The sequence below is a fragment of the Leptosomus discolor genome, chromosome 1 (assembly GCF_034619465.1).
Source record: "Leptosomus discolor isolate bLepDis1 chromosome 1, bLepDis1.hap2, whole genome shotgun sequence".
Classification (NCBI taxonomy): domain Eukaryota; kingdom Metazoa; phylum Chordata; class Aves; order Leptosomiformes; family Leptosomidae; genus Leptosomus; species Leptosomus discolor.
In genome coordinates this window covers 158,797,412-158,818,925 of record NC_141391.1, presented here as the reverse complement: position 1 = coordinate 158,818,925, position 21,514 = coordinate 158,797,412, and the positions used below count along the sequence as shown (strand labels likewise).

General features: G+C 39.0%; 1 protein-coding gene across 1 annotated transcript in view; it reads right to left on the bottom strand.

Annotated features, from left to right (window-relative positions):
• POLR3B (RNA polymerase III subunit B) overlaps window positions 1-21,514 on the bottom strand; it is an 80,495-nt gene that overhangs the window by 13,470 nt on the left and 45,511 nt on the right. Inside the window, exons 20-25 of the mRNA XM_086468407.1 lie at window positions 16,864-17,073; window positions 14,833-14,991; window positions 13,285-13,402; window positions 11,235-11,377; window positions 1,413-1,516; window positions 341-507 (exon numbers count right to left, since the gene is read on the bottom strand). Of these exons, the coding sequence (XP_086324533.1) occupies window positions 341-507; window positions 1,413-1,516; window positions 11,235-11,377; window positions 13,285-13,402; window positions 14,833-14,991; window positions 16,864-17,073 (901 nt within the window). The remainder of the gene's footprint in view (window positions 1-340; window positions 508-1,412; window positions 1,517-11,234; window positions 11,378-13,284; window positions 13,403-14,832; window positions 14,992-16,863; window positions 17,074-21,514) is intronic.

Here is a 21,514-nt window from a genome sequence, read left to right as displayed (position 1 = left end):
AACAGATAACTGCCATTTCTTACAATCTCTCAGAAAGAAAACTTTGATTTTACCTTTTTTGTCATGCAGTAGAAGTTGGGAAATTTTCATACGTACTACAAAGGCCATTCACATTACCGCCACACAAATACTAGTAATGCTTAAGATTTGGAACCACAAAATACTTCTAAGAAAAAAAAAAAAGTGTATCATTCTTCAGCCCCTTCCCTCCATCACACAGAGTGGTTTGCAACTAAGAGAAAGTTCCTGAGCTCTGAGACATGAGAATATTTTTCAGATGTGTCTCAACAGGATTTCCCCACTCCCCTGAAACATCTAAATCTATACAGCAGATTCTTACCCAGTGATACCAGATGTTACGTAGTCCTTCCCGAGGTAGTTATAACCATGGCGAATAAGATCTTCACACACATCCTTAACTTTACTGCCTCCAAAAGCTGTTCCATAGTGAAATCTGCCATCGAGGACCCCAGCCTTTCCAGCCAGGAGTTCAATTAACTTTCCTACCTGCGCAAAGAAAAACAGAGTTAACAGCCTGCTCACTAGTACGGGCACATGGCTGGATTGGTCACAGCGTTACCAGAGTTAGCCAGGCAAAGTGTCCGCCATGGCAGCCTGGGTTATTGCATGCAATGGGAGAGTGAAAGAAGCCCAGGAACAGGGACTACTCCTGTGTGAAGGGGGAAAATCGGACTCATCACAGGGTCCGGGAACACCTTTAAGGTCCAGTCAGGCAGCTCCATTTTTTCCAGTTGCCTGGAAAATGAGGAAGATCCAGTGTAGCCTTCTGCTCTAGGGAACAGCCTCAGAGATTGACACGCTACAGTGCAGTAGGGGGAACAGAAGGGAAGAAGCTAACAAAGAAAAAAAGATCAGAGGCTGTACAAAGTAATCAGTGGAGGTCCCATATAAAGGCCACGCTGTGAGGTATTTAGTGTGACCCTGCAGCACAGGTGCAAGACTTGCATCAGTTCCAGGGAGGCATGTGCAATGTAAGAAGTTATACAGGCCTAGAACCATTGCTGACACTCCTCTCCAACCTTCTCCTCACACTCTGCCCCAGCCGGCTTAATGGGCATAGGCAACAGGGAAGGAAGAGGGAGAGCAGGAAATTTTCAAACAGAAAGGGTGCAAGCGAGGTATTTGGTTGCTTTCTTGTTAGCTTGACACGGAACAAAATGCGAATGATGCACAAACAGCCCGCACCCCACTGCTTTTACACTAGGATGTTTCAAAACACGCAAAACAGAGGGCTGAATACTTATAGGAGAGCAAGAGCATGGCATGATGACTGGAAAACAGTCTCAGTGAAACCACGTTTCAAACTTTTTTTTGTTTGTTTCTTCCGGCTAACATACTTCACTTTCCCTACCAGAAGCCACACTCTCTTTACTTGTAACATAACCACTAACCGTCATTCGTGATGGGAAGCCATGAGGGTTCATTATGATATCTGGACAGATTCCTGTATCACAAAATGGCATGTCTTCCTGAGGAACAATCAGTCCACACACCCCTGCAGAAGAGAAAACATTTCAATTCACAAACAGCAAACCACCAGCAGGGCTGACGCTCATCACCAGATTTTCTTTAGTGTTTTCCTCCTCCTCTCTTTCTCACAGATCACTTTTTACCCAGATTCATTACCATGACCAGTGCTCACAACCTGCAGGCTAGAAGAGAGCCCTTGTGACAGGACTGGCAAAATTAGCATACCCTTACAAAATGCTCCCAGTGATTTGTGAGTTAGCAAATTAGGGAAGAAAGCTTTAGAAACAGTTTTCAGAGGCAAACAGAAACTTCTGACCAGTCAGAATGGAACATCTCAAGGGAGATCTAGTTTTTAAAGCTGATGCTAAAATTTCCTGAAAAAAAAAAGGAAGAAATTTGGCCTCTTACAGTACCTCTTTGGACATACAAAATAATTATTGATTTGAAATTTATCATATGTATCTTTGCTAAATACTGTCAATAAAACCAAATCAAGTCAGGACTTCAACAGGGACTGAGAGGAGATAAGTAGGTGAAAAGATTTTTTCAGGTAGTATTCATTTGCTGAGCAAAGACTGCTTTTGATGAATTACAAAGTATAATCAACTCCCCAGATTTCTTATACTTCGTCAGTCCATGAACACAAACTGTGCCTTTAGAAGTTTTGGAAGCTTTTTTCAGTCTCCATCAATACTGGATGTAAAACAAAGGAAACCCCTAAACTCCAAAACTATTCAGGAAAGATTAAACAGAAACATGAAAACTCATTTAAAATAGTCTATCATACATCCCAAAAGTTTCCTTCCAACCCTCACAACTGTTTCTACAGTGAATTCTGCAGATCAAAATACTGCAGCTGTAAATGACCAAGAGATCTAACATCCAAATTCAGGTGCTAAAATGCAGCTGCTTAAGCCCATACTCCTTTGAACCAAAGCTACTGTTTCAGTTCGACAATTTCTTCCAGAAGCCCTTAGAGCTGAAAAAGTCTGCAAGCTATTTGAGATCAGCCTGCTGCAACTGCCAGAGCACGCTTTGGGAACAGTCCTGGAGTGGAGGGGGCTCTTGGAAGACTGAGGGTGCTGGTTACATCCCTAAAAAGGCATCCCCGGACCAGCCAGTTCACAGGGGGATATTGGCGTCTGCTCAGGAGGGAGCTCCTCTTCCACTGTCCAAGCAAGACAGGGATAGGTGTATGGGACAGTAGTTAATAGCATGAGAATTCTAAGTATGGGGGAAGGGAGCAGGGGGAAAAAAAAAAAAAAAAAAGGATTGGAGCATCTGGGGCAAGGTGGGGGGGGTGGGGGGGTGGTGGTGGTTGTATTTAGTTTTTAAACCTATTGAAACTAATTTTCATTGTTCTATTTGATAAATCAATAACATCCTTCTACTCTCCCTGCCAAGCAGCAATCATTTGCTGAAAATGAAAAAAACCACCAACCCATTAAATCTTGTGCACACAGATTTTTATCCTAAAACCGCATATATCAATACTTTATTATACGTATTATGGCACGTACGCTTCGCCTTATTTGCATTTACTTCTAAGAAAGCATTAGGTTGCATCTAGGCTTCACGGCACCTGTAAGCCAAAAATTAAATCTTAGCTAACTTAAAATTACTTTAGGCTCTGAAAACCTTTTATACGCCAAGCTGGTTCCCATAGCAGACAGCCACTGTGTTGTTTGTTTTGTGTGAAAGTGAATGATAAAAGATCCATGAAATCGACACAGAAAGGCAGAACAGCAGAAAGAACTGAGGGCTCTCCATCATAGCGGCTTCTACCCTCCGCTGACTTGTATAACAATGGGACCTACACACCCAACTGCAGATCTAACACAGCTGTGCATTTCATTAGATGAAGAGCACTAGTGACACAAGTAAATAATTAACTTATTCTGGTCCGCTGACTGTGGTTATGAGACCAGTCATAGCTGACAGATTTTAATACAAGTTAACACAAAGACAGCATAATGAGCTTAGAAGTTAAAAACAAAATATTTAGACAGAATCCAGCAATGTGAAGCTCACTAGGCCATTTATAAAGTTTCTATTTTACAGAAGGGGGAAGGAAAAAAAAAAAAAAAGAAGAAGAGAAAGCTATAAAACCTCAATTCTAAGCTTCTGTATTTTAAGAAGCCATGGAGTTTATAACAGATCTGTAGCATGGCCATGTGCATTTAGAGAACGGGACAGAGAGAAGCTTCTTCCTCCCCTATGTTTTACAAAAGCTCATTCTTTCTCATAAAAAACTGTTTAAAAAGCTGAAAGACATGTTTCCTACATACAACACTACTTCTAAAAGCAAGTAACTGCAATTCATTTAAAAATGTAAACTTGGTTTCATTTTGCAGTCACTTGCCACCAGCTCTTCAGAGACTAATGCTTGCAGGTCTGCACTGTAACTCCTGAATTTGCTCCTCTTTTTCAGCCCCGAATCAGAGCCAGCATTTGCAGCAGGGCAGTAAAGGGCAAGCCTAGCAGTTCTGCATTGCTGAGCAGCGGTGAAAAAGTGATCAAGTGAATTAATCCATGTAAGTGCAATGATCACTTGCAACTGGTTAATAAAACAGTAAAGAAGAAAAGAAGAGGCTGCATTTAAGACAGCCTCAAGTTCCAAATGTTGCCCTGTCCAAGTTTAGACTGCCTTTCACAACTGAGCTGCTCAACTACTCTCCATCCAATGTTCATAAACAGCTCACAGTCAAACTAGTAGGTAACTTTGCTCTGTGGCTTGTACTACAGGTTATTAAGATTTTCTAATTGTTACTGATTTAGACATCGCAAGAAAATTGCTCCCCAGCATTCACACAGGACATACAAAATAACTTGGTTTGATTCATTTCTCTTCCCCTCACAATTTTTATATGCTGCATCCGAAATTTAGCAATACAATTTCAGACTAAATGCTACACTGCGATGGGCCTGAATCTGCTCTCACCTAAACGGTCTGGAGTTCTCATCTAGGACCAGAATCAAACATTAACCACCAGAAAAGGCTATAACTATTTTTCCAGACAAAACAAAAACCAAAATTTTTTCTAATGTGTGGACTAACAAAAGGGTTGTATGTTCGAGCAAGAAAGCATCCAGCAGCTTGCCACATCTCGTTGCTTTTCAATTGAAAACCAAATTGAATTCTAGAAAAAAAAACTTTGTGTATCAATTTCATAATGTCAGCTTAGATGAAAAATTAGTGAAAATGCCAACAAATTCTTTTAAGATATCCCTCTCAAAAAAAGTGGGTTAATAAGCATGGCAGTTTACTGCAAGGATAACAGTTTAAATTAGATTAAACATAAATCAGACATCTACAGTGGTTTAGCATGCAAGTATAAAACAGCCATAAGCAGTGTTTTTCAATGCTATTGTACGCCAGCCAATAAATGACAGCCCTCTGACTCTGCATGATGGCCCCCATGCTCACACATGCTATCTGCATCAATCCTGACAGCATCTCAACACCCGTGTATGGAGGTACAAGGCCCTGACAGAACATAAAGATCCCCTCACCCCTGTACTTTTGCCGTTTAAGAATTTCTTTTTCTAATCAGGAGAAATTCAGGTTTCCAGAATTGTTATCTTTTATGTGGTCGCTTTTACAGTTTGCTGACAAAGACGAACATACACAGACTTGTAAAACAGCAGTTCAGCAGAGAGGGGGAAGGGGGGGGGGGGGCAGGGAGGGGGCAGGGACAAAACACAACAGTATGGGAAAGTTTTTCACGGGCTACGATAAGATGCCTTCTATACACACACATGCCAAATGAAAAAAAAAATCATCAAATAAGTCAAAACAACCTAATATAGAAAACTAATTACTACCAGCAGGAGGGACATTAGAGAGCAAAGGAGACTAAGTGAATAGAAGCAGCAGTAATACCAGTTTCTATCAGCAAGATAAAAAGAAGCGCATTACTAAATGCGCTTGTTTACTTATTCTAATGATACGGTAGTAAAAGAGCTAAAACTAAGTTGAAAGGAGTCCATTTTACGTTTACCAGATTTACCAGAATTTGGAAATACTCCTGAGAAATAAGACCACGTTACATAATTAAGAGCAGTTGTAGCTGTAACACAGTGCCGTATATTGTGGACAAGTAACAAAGAGATTTGCAAAAATTAGGTTAAACAAAAATGTACATCTGCTTCAAAACTCTTTAATTACAATTGGCTAACTAAGCATAAAACAAGTCCAGAGGAAGAAAAGTGCTGCATCACATAAGCTTTGTTCAATATTGAATCATTCACTGATCTATCATATCACTTGCTACATCCCATTTGACATAAGAGGTAAAGAACAGAATTAAAATTAACAGATAAATAATGCATAAGTAAACTTGATTAGTTTTCTTATTAAAAACATCACTCTAAATGAGAGGAGGTGCTAGAAGACAATACAGTTTGTACACTGCTTTCCCATGAGCTGCTGAATGGTCTGATGTGATAAATTTGCATAGTCTGAAGCACACAAAGAGCTGATTAATTGAAACCCTTACAATGCTTCTGGAAGCAGCTATTGTAAAACAATAACCATAGGAACTTTACAAAATACACATGGCTGAATGAGTCAAGAGCTTAATAAAATGTGTGTTCAGGATACACTATTTGGAAACAGAATTAGAGATTTTTATTCTGTGCCATAAAATGCTAAATCACCCTAATTTCAGAGGTTCAGTTGAGGATTTACGGAAAAGGTCAGAAGGTTACCTGTTTGCTGCTTGAGATAAAAAATGCTGTAGTTTTCTCAATACAGCAAGCTAAGCAGCAGTTTTGTTAAAAACAAATAGAAAAAATAGTATGAGAAGTTTTAATGGCGTTCTGACATCTCATTTTCTCATACTCAACTTCTGAAGATAAAGTAAGAAATTCCTACCTTTCCTGATGCCTAATAACTTCTAACCATCCCACATTCCTGCAGCTGATAACAGCAAATTCTTTTTAATGCCACTTCAACCACTTAATTCCTATAAACCCACTGATGTTTTATTAGAGATAAAGTACTAACATGGGGGAAAATGACACAAGCAGCCATTTAAAACTAACATCTTACTTTAAGTGTTCTGCTTATACGTACTGTACAAGCGCCCATTAAAAGGAGAAAGATAAATTGTGCTCAACCATGAAGTTAGGCAAGCAGAGGGCAGATGCTCGAACTAGTAAAATTTTTAAAAAGTAAGCAAGGCCAGACTCTGGTAGATAAGCGGTATTGTCACAAAGTTTATGTAGTTGACAATGCTGTGAATGGATTTTGTTTTGACACTAAAGAACATGGTTCATTTAGGAAAACAAAGACCACCTTTCATGAATTTCAACTCGCTTCCTTGTCTTTAGAGTTGTTTAAGTGCAGATACTTCAGAAAGGTTTAATCCTTTATCTTAGATCTTCAGCTATTAAAAAGCTTCTGTTTGCCAGTTCAAAAAATCTCTTGCTTAAATACAGTTTTTCCACTCCTCAGGAATACTGTTCAGTATTGCTTAGTTCTGTGATCTACAGGACCTTTGTTGGAGGTGTTAATCCTTTTTCACATGAGAGACTGAGAAATGTTCTTTCAGAGAAGTGATATATTGCTTTTTTTCACATCAAAGGAGCCCAACTTTTTCCTCATTGTGACTTGTAGCAAAGCAAGAGGAAATCTGGAAATATAATAATTTAGTTTGTATGGAACTCAGATGAAGCTTCTTTAGCTTAACAATCGTTTAGCCTTCTGTGCTTTGAAAAGTGACTTTGCTTGAAGAACGCAAGATTAAAAACCCAAAATAATTAACAAAAAAAAAGTTTCTTTATCTTTCTGGAAAATATACAATGCAATATAGTTAAAACATATAGTTAAAGCTCAGGATAAATCCTCTCTGGTAAGCAGATGTCTATTTGTAAACAGTAGATGCTTAAGGGCTTTGTAAGACTAAAGGGACAGATCTTTACTGCAAGGTCCAGTTTGAATATGAATATTGAAATAGAGCAAAACATTTTGCATTGCAGAGCACAACATGATGGCCTCATTAGTGTTTTTTTTCTTCTCACCACATACTACTTTGTTGACAGGTCTTGAAGGAAAGGCTAGCTTTTACAGGCAGTTTGGAAGAAATGTACTTAAAACACGGATTTGGATGAAAAGAGGGTGTGGTGGACAGGCCAGAAGTGGTGACCCTTGCCAACACCATGTTGACATGTGAGAGGACACAAAGAAGGTAGCAAATACAGAGGCAGTGGCATAAATCTGTATTATTACAGAGGCCTACAAAACCTACCTACATATTTAATGAAAGGCTCTTTTGCAACAAAAGGCTAAAGCTGGTTTGTGGGATTTAATCTGTTGTATCCCAGACACTTCCCAATTCTCTTACTCTGCTTCCTTCTGCCCCAGCGACAAAGTATAGCTTTGAAATACAAATCAATTTGGAATACAGGAAAAAGCCCATGAAAAACAACTTGAGAGATGTGGTTTGTGCAATCTCTTTTATTTTGCACGTATTTAATTACTTTAAAACTACTAGTACAATTCTGTGAAATCAAATCTCATCTTCATGCATTCCTTCTAGAAAATAAAAATATTTCACAGAAAAGATTGACCATAGAGAGAGAAATATGGTTTCTCTCCTTCTCACCGAATCAAGGTACTTGCTAGTTTAAGATCATCATAGGTTTATATGGGCCTACAATGGGCTTAAAGCTAACATTTACAAATTAAATTTGAAGTGGTAATCACCTGCATTCAGATGAAGATGAGAGAACAAATTCAGGGCTAATTAAAAATTCTCTCAATGGAAAATGTTAAAACTGTTAGTATTACGATTTCTGTTTCACAATTGTCTATATTCCTCTGTCATGACTGATCCTTCCTGGATTTGATGTCAGAGAAGGGTATTAGCTGTATTTTTAAGCAGCTAGCAAAGGAGATTTTCCCTTTCCCTTTCATGCCTTTTCTCCAGTTCAACCATTGCCTGCGATCTAACATCAATGTCAGCATCTGGTTCTTTGCTGCATACTGAAGTTGCAAAACAGTGAACTCCACTGTTCTTGTCAGTATTTTTTTTCTTGGTATCTAACACATGTATCTTCTCCACTAAGCACATTTCTCCTTTCTCCCATTTATTGTAAGATCTTTTCCCATAACGTGCTACAAGCCAGTGAACTGAGGTTTACTACCAGGAAGGCTACATATCCTAACAGAATGGAATAATTTAGAGTATGATCACTCCCCTGATCACTGCTACAGATTGAAGTAGTGGACCCCTAACGAGCACATGCCTGCAAACTCTGTAATACAACTGCTGCAATGTTCCCACTCACATCTACAAAACCGAGCTGAGAGGGACATTTGCTACGCTGAATAACTGATGGGTTTGGATTATTATTATTATTGGTTCAAAGCACAGGTCCATAGGGGATCAGTCATTCTAACCTGATGCAATGCCAGGCATCATTATGGGCGCCCTCAAAGTTTCCTACAGCATTTAGGATGTTGTTTTTCATTACCATGGGATTTCCACAGGTATTTTACTTTGGAAAAAATATTACTAACTTTCTATGGCTTTGGGGATATTAAAGAAAGTACCACCAGATTCCAATACAGTGCATATTAGTTGTTTCTGCATTGGATCACGAATATCAGGGTTTGACGACTAGCAAAAGTACTCATGAGATGCCTGTCCTTCAAGACATCTAAATAAGCTTGCTCTAGATCGTGAGATGCCTTATGTGCAGTTAGTGGTATGGAAGGTCCTCTGCTCCCTAAAGTCATATTGCAGCCTGCCTGACACAATTCTGTCTTCTTCCAGCGTTCTTCCACTTCCACCTTTTCTCCTCTGATTTGCCAAAGGACCTCAAGTTTGACTTCAGCCTACACACGTGAGTGAAGAAGTAAACAGTGGCATGGAGCATTATAAATATTACCTCTTACTTGTGCCTGGGGTTCATCTGTACGCAACCACTCTTCATACCTCTTCCAATCACAGAGGCACTGAATTTGCTGGAGATGATTCTGTTTAAGCTTCATTTAAGAGAGATCTAGAGCTGGATACTGCCTGTGTACTGTTGTTATTTGTTGCAGTTTCATCTCTTTTCACTGGCTCGGATCTACATATGGATGTTGTGCAAGTACCAGCTCTCTGCTGACTTACTTCAGGGCATATTTGCCCACAGAGTTCTCTGTTCTGCTCCAAGAATACAGGATGTGAATCAGCACAAGGTCAAACACAACATGATGCTGAGAGCAGAGTGGGATTGTGTCACAAAGTGCTGAAAGGGATGCTTTCAGGGAGCTCCTCCTAACAAAAAGCACTCTCTTCCGTGTGTAATCTGACAAAGAGAACACTGCTCACGGAAGGCCAGTTTGATTGCAAGACATCCCTTAGCTAGTACCGTAATTTGATGTATTACTGCAAAGTTCCTTGATTACAACTAATTTTAAGTATTAGTGTTTCAAATCTAAACAGCATTCTCCATTATTTCCTCAGTTCCCTCCCTCTGCCCTCCACACAGACCTAGTGGATACTTGTGTAAGAGGCTGGTGTGCTTTACACTTGATGCTCCGGTTCCAGTTCCTCAGAAAGCAAAGCAAGGAAGCAAGAAATTTTTTTGTTCCAATAGTTAAGACAGTATCACGCTTGCCCAGTAACAGGAAAGGAGTGTACATGCTTCAACGGAAAGGATTTGGTAATATCAACATCTTTTGCCTCCCTACCACAACTGACAAGAGACTGAGCTATGTTCTCAAACCAAAATAAGACCTAAAAATCTAACAAGATTACAACATTCAGGTAATAGGTTTGGCACAGCACATACAGTAAGGCAGAACATCATGCTGAAAGTACTAAAAATCTAGGTTTTCTAAGTGTTCAGATAGATGAAAACACGTCAAAACCTGTCCCACATTGAGACCAATGGGATCAAAACATGCTTTTAAGTCAGTTACAGCCAAACTGTTTTCAGTCACTTTTTTCTTAACACACCTCCCAGCCCTTTCAGATTCAGAGAGGATGGTCTGAGTCACGTTTTTCTGCCATTAAGTCAAAGGGAGTCCACTGCTTTTCTCAGCAGATATGGAAACAGGCTCCTGATTTTGACCTTACTATTAATATTAACACTAGAGAGCTACATGCCATCATGCTCCCACGTAGGTACCCATTTTCAGCTCTCAGTTTGAAGATCCAGAGGTGTCCCAGACCATGTCCCAGGTGTATTTTTAAAAACATTTTCTTCTTTTCGGTCTCTTTCATCCCTTCTTTCCAGTCACTGCTGGTGCACTCCTAGTTGCGCTTCTGATTTGTTTCCCTTTCACACCATGGCTCTGAGCTATCTGCAGTCTTGTCTTTGGAGCAGTATGTCTGCACAGACGACTTGCAGACATCCCATTCCATCTCTGCTCTTTTCTGTCCATTCAGAATAGGCCCTTTCACTCTTTCCTCCAATCTCTCTCTTGATAACCCACTAACAAACCTATCACCTAAAAGCAAATTCACACTTGGAAAAAAAAAGCAAACAACCAAACCTCAAAACCTTGCTCTCCTTTAAAATGGACTACTGTATTTTCCAGATTCATAAGTCAATAGAGAGTTGTTCCTCAGTTCCAGAAACAACATTGCTAAATTAGGTGAACTTAATCAAAAAAAGGGATATGGTCTTCTACCTCTGCATTTATAAAAGATCTGAATCAATCAATGGAAACATGTATGATGACATTATGTATTTATAGCAGCCATGCCCAACATGCATTTATTTTTATTAAAAGTGTAGCTTACCTTTCTGACCATGACGACTGCTAAATTTATCTCCAATTTCTGGACGTCTGGTTTGCCTCAACAACATTTTGATCAAGAAAGCATCCTCTGCATTTGATGAAATCATTACTTTTTCAATATAAGAATCAGTCGCACCTTTGTAGCTGGTACAAGAAGACAAAAGATGAGCTTTATGTCTATGAACCAAACACAAGTTACAAACAGGTATCTGTGTATTAGTAAGCTTCTGGCCAAACTGTAGTCTTCATGGAACTTATATATGGGAGGCCAACGGAGCAAACATTATATAAAGTTCCATTATATATATAAAAAATAGATATTATTTATATATATATGTGTGTGTGTGTATATATATATGTATATATATGTATATAAGAAAATAAAGTTCCAGAGTATGGTATGTTTCTGGAAACGAAAAGGCTTAAGAGATACAATAGAAACAAAGGGAGAATTCAGCTGAACTTTTAAAGAACAAGGTATGTTTTTTGTCACATGGGCTCTTCTTAATGGAAATAAGCTTCCTAGTATACTGCAAATTTCTGGATCTTCAGTTAAACAAACAAAAGCCAAATAGACAGTTATAGCTGAAGAAGTGAGTTTAAAGAATATACCATGAATATTTAGGAACAAAATGAAGGCATTAATATCCTGCTGAAACTATGCATCAGGTGCAGGTGTGGAAACCAAGGGCAGAACATAGCATGAGGTACAGACAGAAATGAATTCCAGAGTCTGAGATGCAGAGATTTTGGAAGGAAAGGAAAAAAAAAAGAAAAAGAAAAAAGGTAGGCATGATAGAGCAGGAAGGAAATTATTCTGGTATCAGCTTTTCTCTAGATATTGCAGAATGAGGGTAGAGCAGATTTTAATACCTTATTTAGGAGATTATTTGGTCTCATTGTTCAGGTAGCTGAGATGGGCAAACTATGACACCTAAACTCAGGGTCCTGGATCTACATCTTTACCTGGCAGGATTACTTCTTTCCTCCTCATAATTACACTGCTGCCTCACTTCTTTATCTTGTAGGACTAAACCTAGAGCTTGCTATTGGTTATGAAACACACAGAAGTGCAGCGAAGCTAATTCTGCCTTTCTGATCTGGGCACCAATTGCTTGCCTTGCTCTCTGCTAGGCTACCAAACTGTCAAGGCTATTCATAGAATCATCAAATGGTTTGAGTTGGAAGTGAGTTTAAAGACCATCTAGTTCCCAGCCCCCTGCCATGGACAGGGACACCTTCCACTAGACCAGGTTGCTCAAAGCCCCATCCAGCCTGGCCTTGAGCACTTCCTGACAAAACAGTGAAAAACCACTTCTTTTATTCTTTCTCTCTTTCTTTTTACATTTAAGGCAAAATTTTCATCTCACACCTCAGAAGCCCTCTCCTGTTCTTTCAGGACAGGATGGGGAAAAAAAAAAAAAAAAAAAAAAAAAATCTTACTGACCATCCTCTCCCATTCACTGGCACCTTGGTAAAGGACATCTGATTAGAGTGGCCAGAATGAGCTGTCAGCCTCTGAGATAAGAAGGTCTCCATCTCCTGACCTCCTGCCTGGCAAAGCGAAGGCTGAGCAGCAGCCAGCGTTGGCCATTTTCTGTGTGAGTCAGTATGGAGGAGATGAGCCCCCTCACTAAGTACACACGTGTTCTCTGCCCTGCTACTCATCCTGTTTTTCTCCTGTTTCTCCAACACTTCATCCATAAGCAACTCCTCTCCCCTCTATCACTATCTTAGCTCTCTCCTTGGTTTCTCCCAGGAACATACTCAGTGATTCCTCTCTATACATACATCTTCAGGAGGGTTCCTCCCTCTCTTTGCAATCCCAGCCTTTCAGGTGCCAGAATCTAACTTATTAGTGATTAAGTGGTAAGGCACTTCCAAAAACAACTTCGGCTCTGAAAAAGCCTTTGAAAAAAATCGAGACCTAGAGAACTAGGTCTAATTTGCAGAGGGAAGTTTATTCCTTTGAGTTTTCTAGAATTGAGTATTTTCTCAGATACCTTTCCTCCATGTACCTTCCCCAGCTATAAAGTTATGACGCAACATACGTTACTGGCACATCTTTGTATTGCGGCTGCTGTGGCACACTACTTCCTTCCAGAGGCGTCTGGGTCACAGTTGGCATAGATTTGTTCACAAGGACTTGCTTATTTTCTACTTTTTCACCTACAAAGAACAAGGAAAAAAAAAGCACCATAAAAACATATCTATGTTAGAAATTGGCTACCTATGTTAGAAATACATTTTAAACCTTAAAAAAAGGTAAGCTGGTAGACAAACTGGGAGGAACATGTCCAGAAAGTATGCCGTGTTGTTTTATTAAATATTGCACGGTAAGGAAATCATTAAACTAGCTTTTTTTGGTAAACCAAAACAGAACCGCTTGCATGCTGGCTGCACTATGAGAATAGCTATTCAACATACCCTGGGTCTAAAGAATACACAAAAACATCTGAAGTCATCTGCCACAAGTGTGGAGAAAATCAACAAGCAACACTGTAACTGACAAATTTTAGAAATTCACACCTACATTTGGGACACCACATCATTTCCACAATGAGTTGTGCAAGACTATTTTCAGCCTCTCCTTGCAGTTACTTTTTCCTATTGCTTCTGGTCTCATACATCAGCTATCTTCCCCTCCATTCCCTGACCCTGCCCTTCACTTAGAAAACCAGATCAGTAGCATGCCCAATGATACTAATGCACATCAGGTACCTGCCTCCCGCCTCCTCTGCAAAATTACTCTGATCTTCAGCCTATGTCTCTTTTCTGTCCACATGAACTGTTTCAAAGAGGTTTTTACTTACATGCTGAGAACAGCCTCAGTCTGGAGTCCACCCAAGTCCTATCTATCCTAATACTTCAGAAGATTCTTGCCTTTTTTTTTAATTAACTTTGAAAGCTCCATTGTGATGTGTTAAAGAGCAAAAGTGATCCAATTGTGCTGCTATAATGGAATTTAGTGCCTTTTACAGCACCTTTCTCATTAGATCTTAATTTCCTAATTGAAAGATGACAGTACAGGAGGATTCTCACTCAAATTTTTTTCCATTGGAGAGTTAAACACCTATCCTCATAACTAAATGTAGTTGTATTTATTTTATCTCTCTCCAAACATATTTCTGAAGTGTTAAAAACACAAGGTTCCAATTTCTCAAACAACTGCATTAACTGACAGCATGGTAGGAAGTTTTGAAGTATGAAACAAAAATAATAAGGAATCTATCCTTAAAAAACAACAACAGAACATATGAGAGACAAACAGCAAAAAACTGCAGTCTTAAAAGTTTGCCAGTTTGGGGATATAAGAACAACGTGAGTTCTAATGCTTCAATAGATTCAGCCTGTTAAAGACTCACTTTTCTACTTAAATATATAACTTCCTTTTCTCACGCAAAAAAAAAAAATCCCAATGACTGGTACCACACTGCTTTCAGAAACTAACATTTCTAAATTTTCCATTACAATACTGTCACCTTCAAGAAAAAAAAAAATACACAGTATAAAACAAGGTGTACAAGAAATACTAACAGAACAGTAATTTCTACCTCAGATTACGAACATGCCATGACGGAACATGTAGTCTGACATACCTGGAGAGCAGATACCATCAGCATCTAAGATTTCATGGCGCCAGATTGGTTTACGGGTAGCTGCATCCAACATCGGACCCATAACTTTATCAAATGTCTGGTTTGTGTAACGCTTCAGTGTGCACTTGGCATTCTTATATACAAGACACCTTCCAAAACCTAGAATGTAACACAAACTCATCTGCCTAGGAGTTCAAAGATTCTTCACAACACATTATCAGAGTAAAACAAGAATGCTGATCCACCTGCTGAACTACAGAATATAATTTTTTTTTTTAATTAATTAGATTATTCATTGCCTTGAATATGCGTAAGATTGTACATGGATACCTAGTAGCTCACAATTTAAAAATCAGATCATGCATGCCACTTTTTTTAGACACCGGACTACAGTCCCATTCTGAAGTTGTGCTAATCCACCTCTATACCTCTGCACACACACGCACACATCATTTCTCTTACCTTTGGTGGTCCATAGGGAGACATAACATAGGAGAAGAGACCGTACCAGGATGAGAACAGCATCTCTTACTTTCAGGAGTTCTAAGAAAACTCGAACTTCTACTCATGTTTGTGGGTGACACAAGCTAGCCTACCAGGAAAGTACCTATTGAGTGTTTCACATAATCACCCCACTACGCACTTTTTTCTGAGCGGAAAGAATTCTGAATTACATATATTGTTATAAAATAGGTTTAGTTTGGGTTTCAGGTCAGAAAAGTAGCATCTCTGGAATTTCTCTCCAAGTACAGCAACTAGCCACAATACTAAACTCTTCCATCACATGTAGAATTACAGACAGCCAAGAGCAAAGCTTTCTAATAATCCTAAGTTGTTTTAGTTAATTTGAAAGATGGCTGTGGCAACATATAGTACATCTATATCTTTAGATTATGTCAAGTAACTCCTGACAAGCACCACAGCTCTCCCTGTAAATGTTACCAGTCTACCAGAAAAGAAAACATTCAGTTTTAAATCATGCCTGTTGTTGTTTTAGAAAAGGAGGCATAAATTAAATGCAGCAGACATTAATGCCAAAGATACATGTCTAGGAATACTATTATTGCTGCCTAGCAACTAGGAGGAAGGGAGTATGGCGGGGGTGGGGGGGGAATAAAGTGATGGAAGAATCTGATTTGGGCCACCCGAAACTAAAACCAATTTGATCACAGTGCACTATGTCTTCTCTCAAGCAAATTTATTTAGAAAAGAGAGAGAAGAGAGACTAAGTTTTCAGGGAACTCTCCTCCAGCCCCCAGCAGCATTAACATAAAGCGCTGAAGAACTGTGGAGAGAGCAAGACAGGACAGACCGGCACAAACACACGTTTCACTTAATTACCTTCTATTTGGTGCCTATGAACGTTTACTTAAAATACACTGCACAGGTTTATTTTTTTTTTAAGGAAGTGGGTCATTCGTTTATCTCTGAATAAACACTAAATTACTCTGCTTTAGACAATACTATTATTTTCTCCCAGAAAGTAGGCAATACTGCTATTGCTCCCTCAGAGCATTAAGTTCACAATGACATAAACTGCTACGCATTCCATTCTTTTCCCAAATACATTCAGAAGTCTAATTTCATCTATTGCTTTTGTTACCGGTGAAAATAATGACACCACTCTGGTAGTAATGAACAAAGGTTCAGGTAACCATCTAAAAAGCAAGCCCAACAGAATAGATGATTTAATACTCTACCTTTTTTGTAAACTAAATATTTTCAAAAAGGGACCATTTACACTTTTTTATTTGAGGTCAAAAGTTAGCCATTTTTTCTTGTAATATCCATACTCAGAAAATTATTCACATGTTGGCAACTTCACTGCACTATTGCAAGCACGGAATTACAATCACTATTCATGCAGAAAACAAACAAAAGCATTCAAAGCAGTTTTGGAATTTGATTTGTTAATTGGAGATATACTGTTAATAACTGCAATAAGAGTTAGAACACCACGAGACAACAAGTTTATTAAAACATTTATTAGAACACACACTACAGAAGTGGGAAAGAATTGCTGGTTCTTACCTCTGTCCAAAGAGGCCTTGTTTAAGACAAGAGCGTCTTCGATATCATAACCACTGTAGCTCATCACAGCGACGGTGGCATTCTGTCCAGCAGGCAATTTCTCGAAATCTATCAGTTCAATTGTTTTTGTTTTTACCATTGGCTTTTGCGGATAAGCTAGAAGATACATAAGAGTATCTATCCTGTTTCTTTGATTGTATCCAATAGTACCTGTATGTAAAAGAAAAACAAAAGTGTGTGAACATTATTGAGTTTCCTAGAAACATTTTGGCTAAAAAATTACCAAAATGAAATTAACTAAACCCACAAACTTAGGAATTTAATCTAATAATAAAAACGCTTCAAGAAAAGATGGGAAAAAAATCACAAGAGAGACTGAAACAAAACAAAGTTATGCTATTATATTGAAATAAAGATGCAAGTGGCTTCTTAATTTAAGCTTCCAGAAAGAATTATTTATTTTTTTCTTAAACAGGGAAAACCTGAGCATCAAGACAAAAAGAACAATAACAAAAGAAATGCAAGTCAGGTCCTACGTGACTGAATGAAAGTAAGATTTCTTTTTTAGTCATGACATCAAATAAAAGTGTAAGTATGGAGTTTGCTATTATTGTTCTAACAGCCACAGGTTTTTCTGGGGGAGCTGAACTTGTGTTCCATAGACCTGATCCAAAATTTCATGAAGATCAATAGAAAGATTCCCATTGAATTAAAGAAGAACTGTGGATCAAGCTCTGCGTCTTCCACATCATATTTCCTTCCTTTTCTGAGCAATAATTAGTTCAACAGCAGCCTGTGTTAGAATGTCAAAAAGCATGAACAAAGCATACAGTTAGCAGCAGCCAAGACTTATTTACTTTCTGAAATTAGAGGCATCATTACTAGAAAAACTACAGTTGAAGTTCACTCACAATATATTTGTCTTTTTACATGAAATTAATTTTAAATTTACGGTTCAGAATTCAATCCTTTGTATAGACCTCCCAGCTTGAGACTGAAATTTTTGGCCCTGTCCCATCAGACTGCCAAAGTGTCTTCTGAAATCTGAGGAAAAAATAATTAACACCCAGCAGGGAAACATAAACCGTTGTGTAGCAGAACAAAAGTTAAGGCAATCGTATGTTATTAGAGTTTGCTGTACCAGGACTATGCTATGTCTCCAAGCAATTAAGAAATTACAGTCTGAAAAGTTAAAGTTTTAAAGTTTTAAGTGCTAAATATTCTGCAGTACTTGGGCTTAGGAGGTAAGTCTTTCAAAACCTCTCCATTTTCTCCTGCAATTTCAGAGGCTGGCTGCTTTCAAGGAAAGGTTAAAGCAGCCCGTGTATAATGAAGACTTCACATAGCCAGAACATAGTACAGCTGAACACAAATCTGCTCTTAGGGGAGTTCCGCTTCGCATTTTATATGCATCTACTTGCAATTTCCAAAAGCCTGCATTTAAATAAAACATCTAGAAAATCAAACATCTAAAACCAGGAAGCATCATGGGCATTTCCAAAGACCTATCCTGCCCTTGGCACTCGTCTCTCTCTCCTAAACCACCACAGGTCTACCCCTCCCAAGGACAAGAATGAAGAGATAGCTCAACAGACACTGTCTGAAAAGAAACTGTTATAACCAGCTCTTGCACGCCTGGACTTTCCTTGGTTCTAGAAAGTGGATTTGAAGCCATGGGCACAGCATTTTCAAATGGCAAGGAACATTTAGTAGAGTTGACAGGCTTTACTTGTGTCTTGGTTTTGGGCAGTTGATTTTCTGTCTTTTTCTTGGAGAAGGAAATTGATCATCCCTGAGCAGTATTTTCTGTCTCCAGTAAGAAGCAAGCTGGTAGGGCCTGGATTTATCAACACTGAAGACCTTCCCAGTCATCCCCCTCCAAGGCCCACCACCTGAAGGCTCTATTACTTCTGATACTCTCTTAGCCTAAGCATTAGACATTGTTTTCATTGTACTTTGACAAGAAAAACTGCTTTACCCACTATACAGCTAGGAAAATCTACTTCCAAATTAAAAACATAGATGTTTAAACTATTTTTTTCCCTCTGCACCTAGAATGAATAATCTGTGTGCTTTCAATGTAGGCTGTCTGCTGCAGAGGTCATCTTAAAAGTTTCATGGATAGGTACATTTTCCTGTCGTTGACAGAAATCCTCTCCTGAGTAAGCCACGCCAACTTTCACTTTTGAAATGCTTGTAATTTTTTTCTCCTCTGAGATGCTTATATGCTGTACCTGCTACGGTTCACTGGTTAGGGATACTAAGACAAGAATGAAGTCTGCAGCACATGATTGTTGCTAAACTTGTCCTTTATACCCCAGCAACAATCTGTGGAAGTCCCCTATATATGAAGGATTATAGATGACACTTTTACATATTTCAGGTAATGAAAATTATTTCTCTCTCAGATGCTTCATGTATTTCAAAGTTTGCATTTTTATCAAATAAGCCTAATGGAACTGTTACTATTTGTATCAGACCAGGAGCCATAAGTAACTGCCATTACTGAGATTTTGAGCCTCAGTAATAAACTGTATTCAGGCAACTCCTGAAGAGTTGCATGCTGTACCATATCAAATGGCAAACTTATACATCAATGATGGATATTCTAGCAGGAAAGAAACCGCTTAGAGAATGATTCAAGAGCACACGTGAAATAAACTAGCCCAAAAGTACACCGTACATCAGCAATATTTGTCCCAATTCCTACAATTTAACCGTTATACAAATAACGCCTTCTCTAGACTGGTCTAGCAAACCACAGCCTTAAACCACAATCTGCTTAGTTAAAATTAAGAAGCAGCTCTCTTCTTCTGAGGACTGGTGTCTTGGGATGAGACCTCCGTGCCAGCATTGAAAAAAAGGAAGTCACTAGCTTTATTTCTGTTTTCTCTCTGGAAGGACAGAGCCCTTGTTTGCTTCAGTCAAACAGCCAAACAAAAGTAAAGTATAATTAAAGTTCACTATAACAAACTGTGCTCACAATGACCCACATTTACAATTATCCCAACAGCAAGAACCAAATTTTTTCATTGGTAATTAGCTCTGTTTAAGGCAAAACATATAAGGTTGACCCGGCTACAATAGAGATAATTTTCTTGCTTTTCTCAGCACTTGGCATATTGTGAACACACGTGTGCATCCATCCATTTTTTTTTTCATTCCCTGACAAGTTGTTTTTTTTTCTTTTAAAGTATTATTTGATCATTCTTCAGTGGGAAGTAATCACTATAAAAATGCTATCTATTGCTATTTAGCATGAATGGGGATATTGCTATTCTGATGCAGAAAGTTTTGAGAACTCACCAGAACAAACAGCCAGCTAAAATAGGCCTTTATCCAATCTGTGGTATATTACTTACAGCACAATCAAAATTAACAAGGATACAAAAATCAGTCTACTTAAGATACGATCCAAAAGGGCACACGTCAAGAAAGGGCTACTATTGCCTATGTCAAGAAAAGAATTGCTGTACTTCTGTATTCCCCTCGATTTTGCCATGGATTTTCTGCTGTTCTGTCCTTTTATAGGAGCACAAACCAACGGAGGAAGGAGTAGTTTTCAAATGCTGCTCTGAACCTTGTGGAGGGGGCTCCAACTCAGCTCAGAGATTTTCACAGTACGCGTATTAAGTGATCTGGATGTTCAATATTTGAAATACTCTTTTCACCGTAGAAGATTAAGAAGTCAGTTAAAAGGATGATGGGTAAAATGGGGGAAGTAGTCTGGCTCACTTCTACCTCAGCATTTCTGGCGTGTGCTACGAGGGAGAGAAGAGCTGGCAAAAAGAGACCGTGTCACAGAGCACAAACGCTGCTCCTCAAAGAGCAGCGGCAGAACTAGGCCCCGGCCACAAAGCACCCAGTCCAGCTGTGATGACCAGCAACAGCCAGTTTTGCTTTGATGTTTGTTTCGATTCTCTGCCAATAGGCTAGCCATACAAAATCTGGGAGCACTTTAGCTCTCAGCCCACCAACAAGCCTTTCACAACAGTCAAAAAAAACAACCACCCCCAGCCCTCGGTTCCTTGAAGCACATTTGCCTTCTCAACTCAATTTTAACACGTTCAGCTGGTTATAGCACAAGGCAAAGCAGTATATAAAGGGCTTTGTTATTCTACCGAAGCAAAGCAGAACGCACATGACACAGTAAGAGGGTTTTTCTTATGATATCAAAGAAGTTGCTTCAACATAAACCTCAGCAACAAAGCTCCCGCCCACCTACCACCCTCCCCTCAAACACTTTCTGCTCTTTCACAGGTTAAAGCAATAATGAACACCCAAACCCTCCTTTCCTCCCTCAAGACTTGTGTTTTGACAATTGGGTTGAAACTGCAGTGCACAGTTGGGCTGTGAGAACGTACAGCTTGCTTTGTGTACCCACACTGCCGCTTTCACAGATGCGCATGTGCAATATGGTGGATTACTGGCAGGAAAACGTGCATGTTTTCATTTCTTACATTAGGCTTTTATACAACGCTTCACAGTCAGAGGTATGGTGTGCAAAACCGACTGATTTTCTATGTCTTAACGGAACTGAAAAGCTCCATTTAAAATTATTGCTCTAATTGTAGGAGCCTTTGATCCTCTTAAACATTATTTTAGCAACACGTGGAATGCAAACAGTACAGACTCTTGCATTTTAATCTTA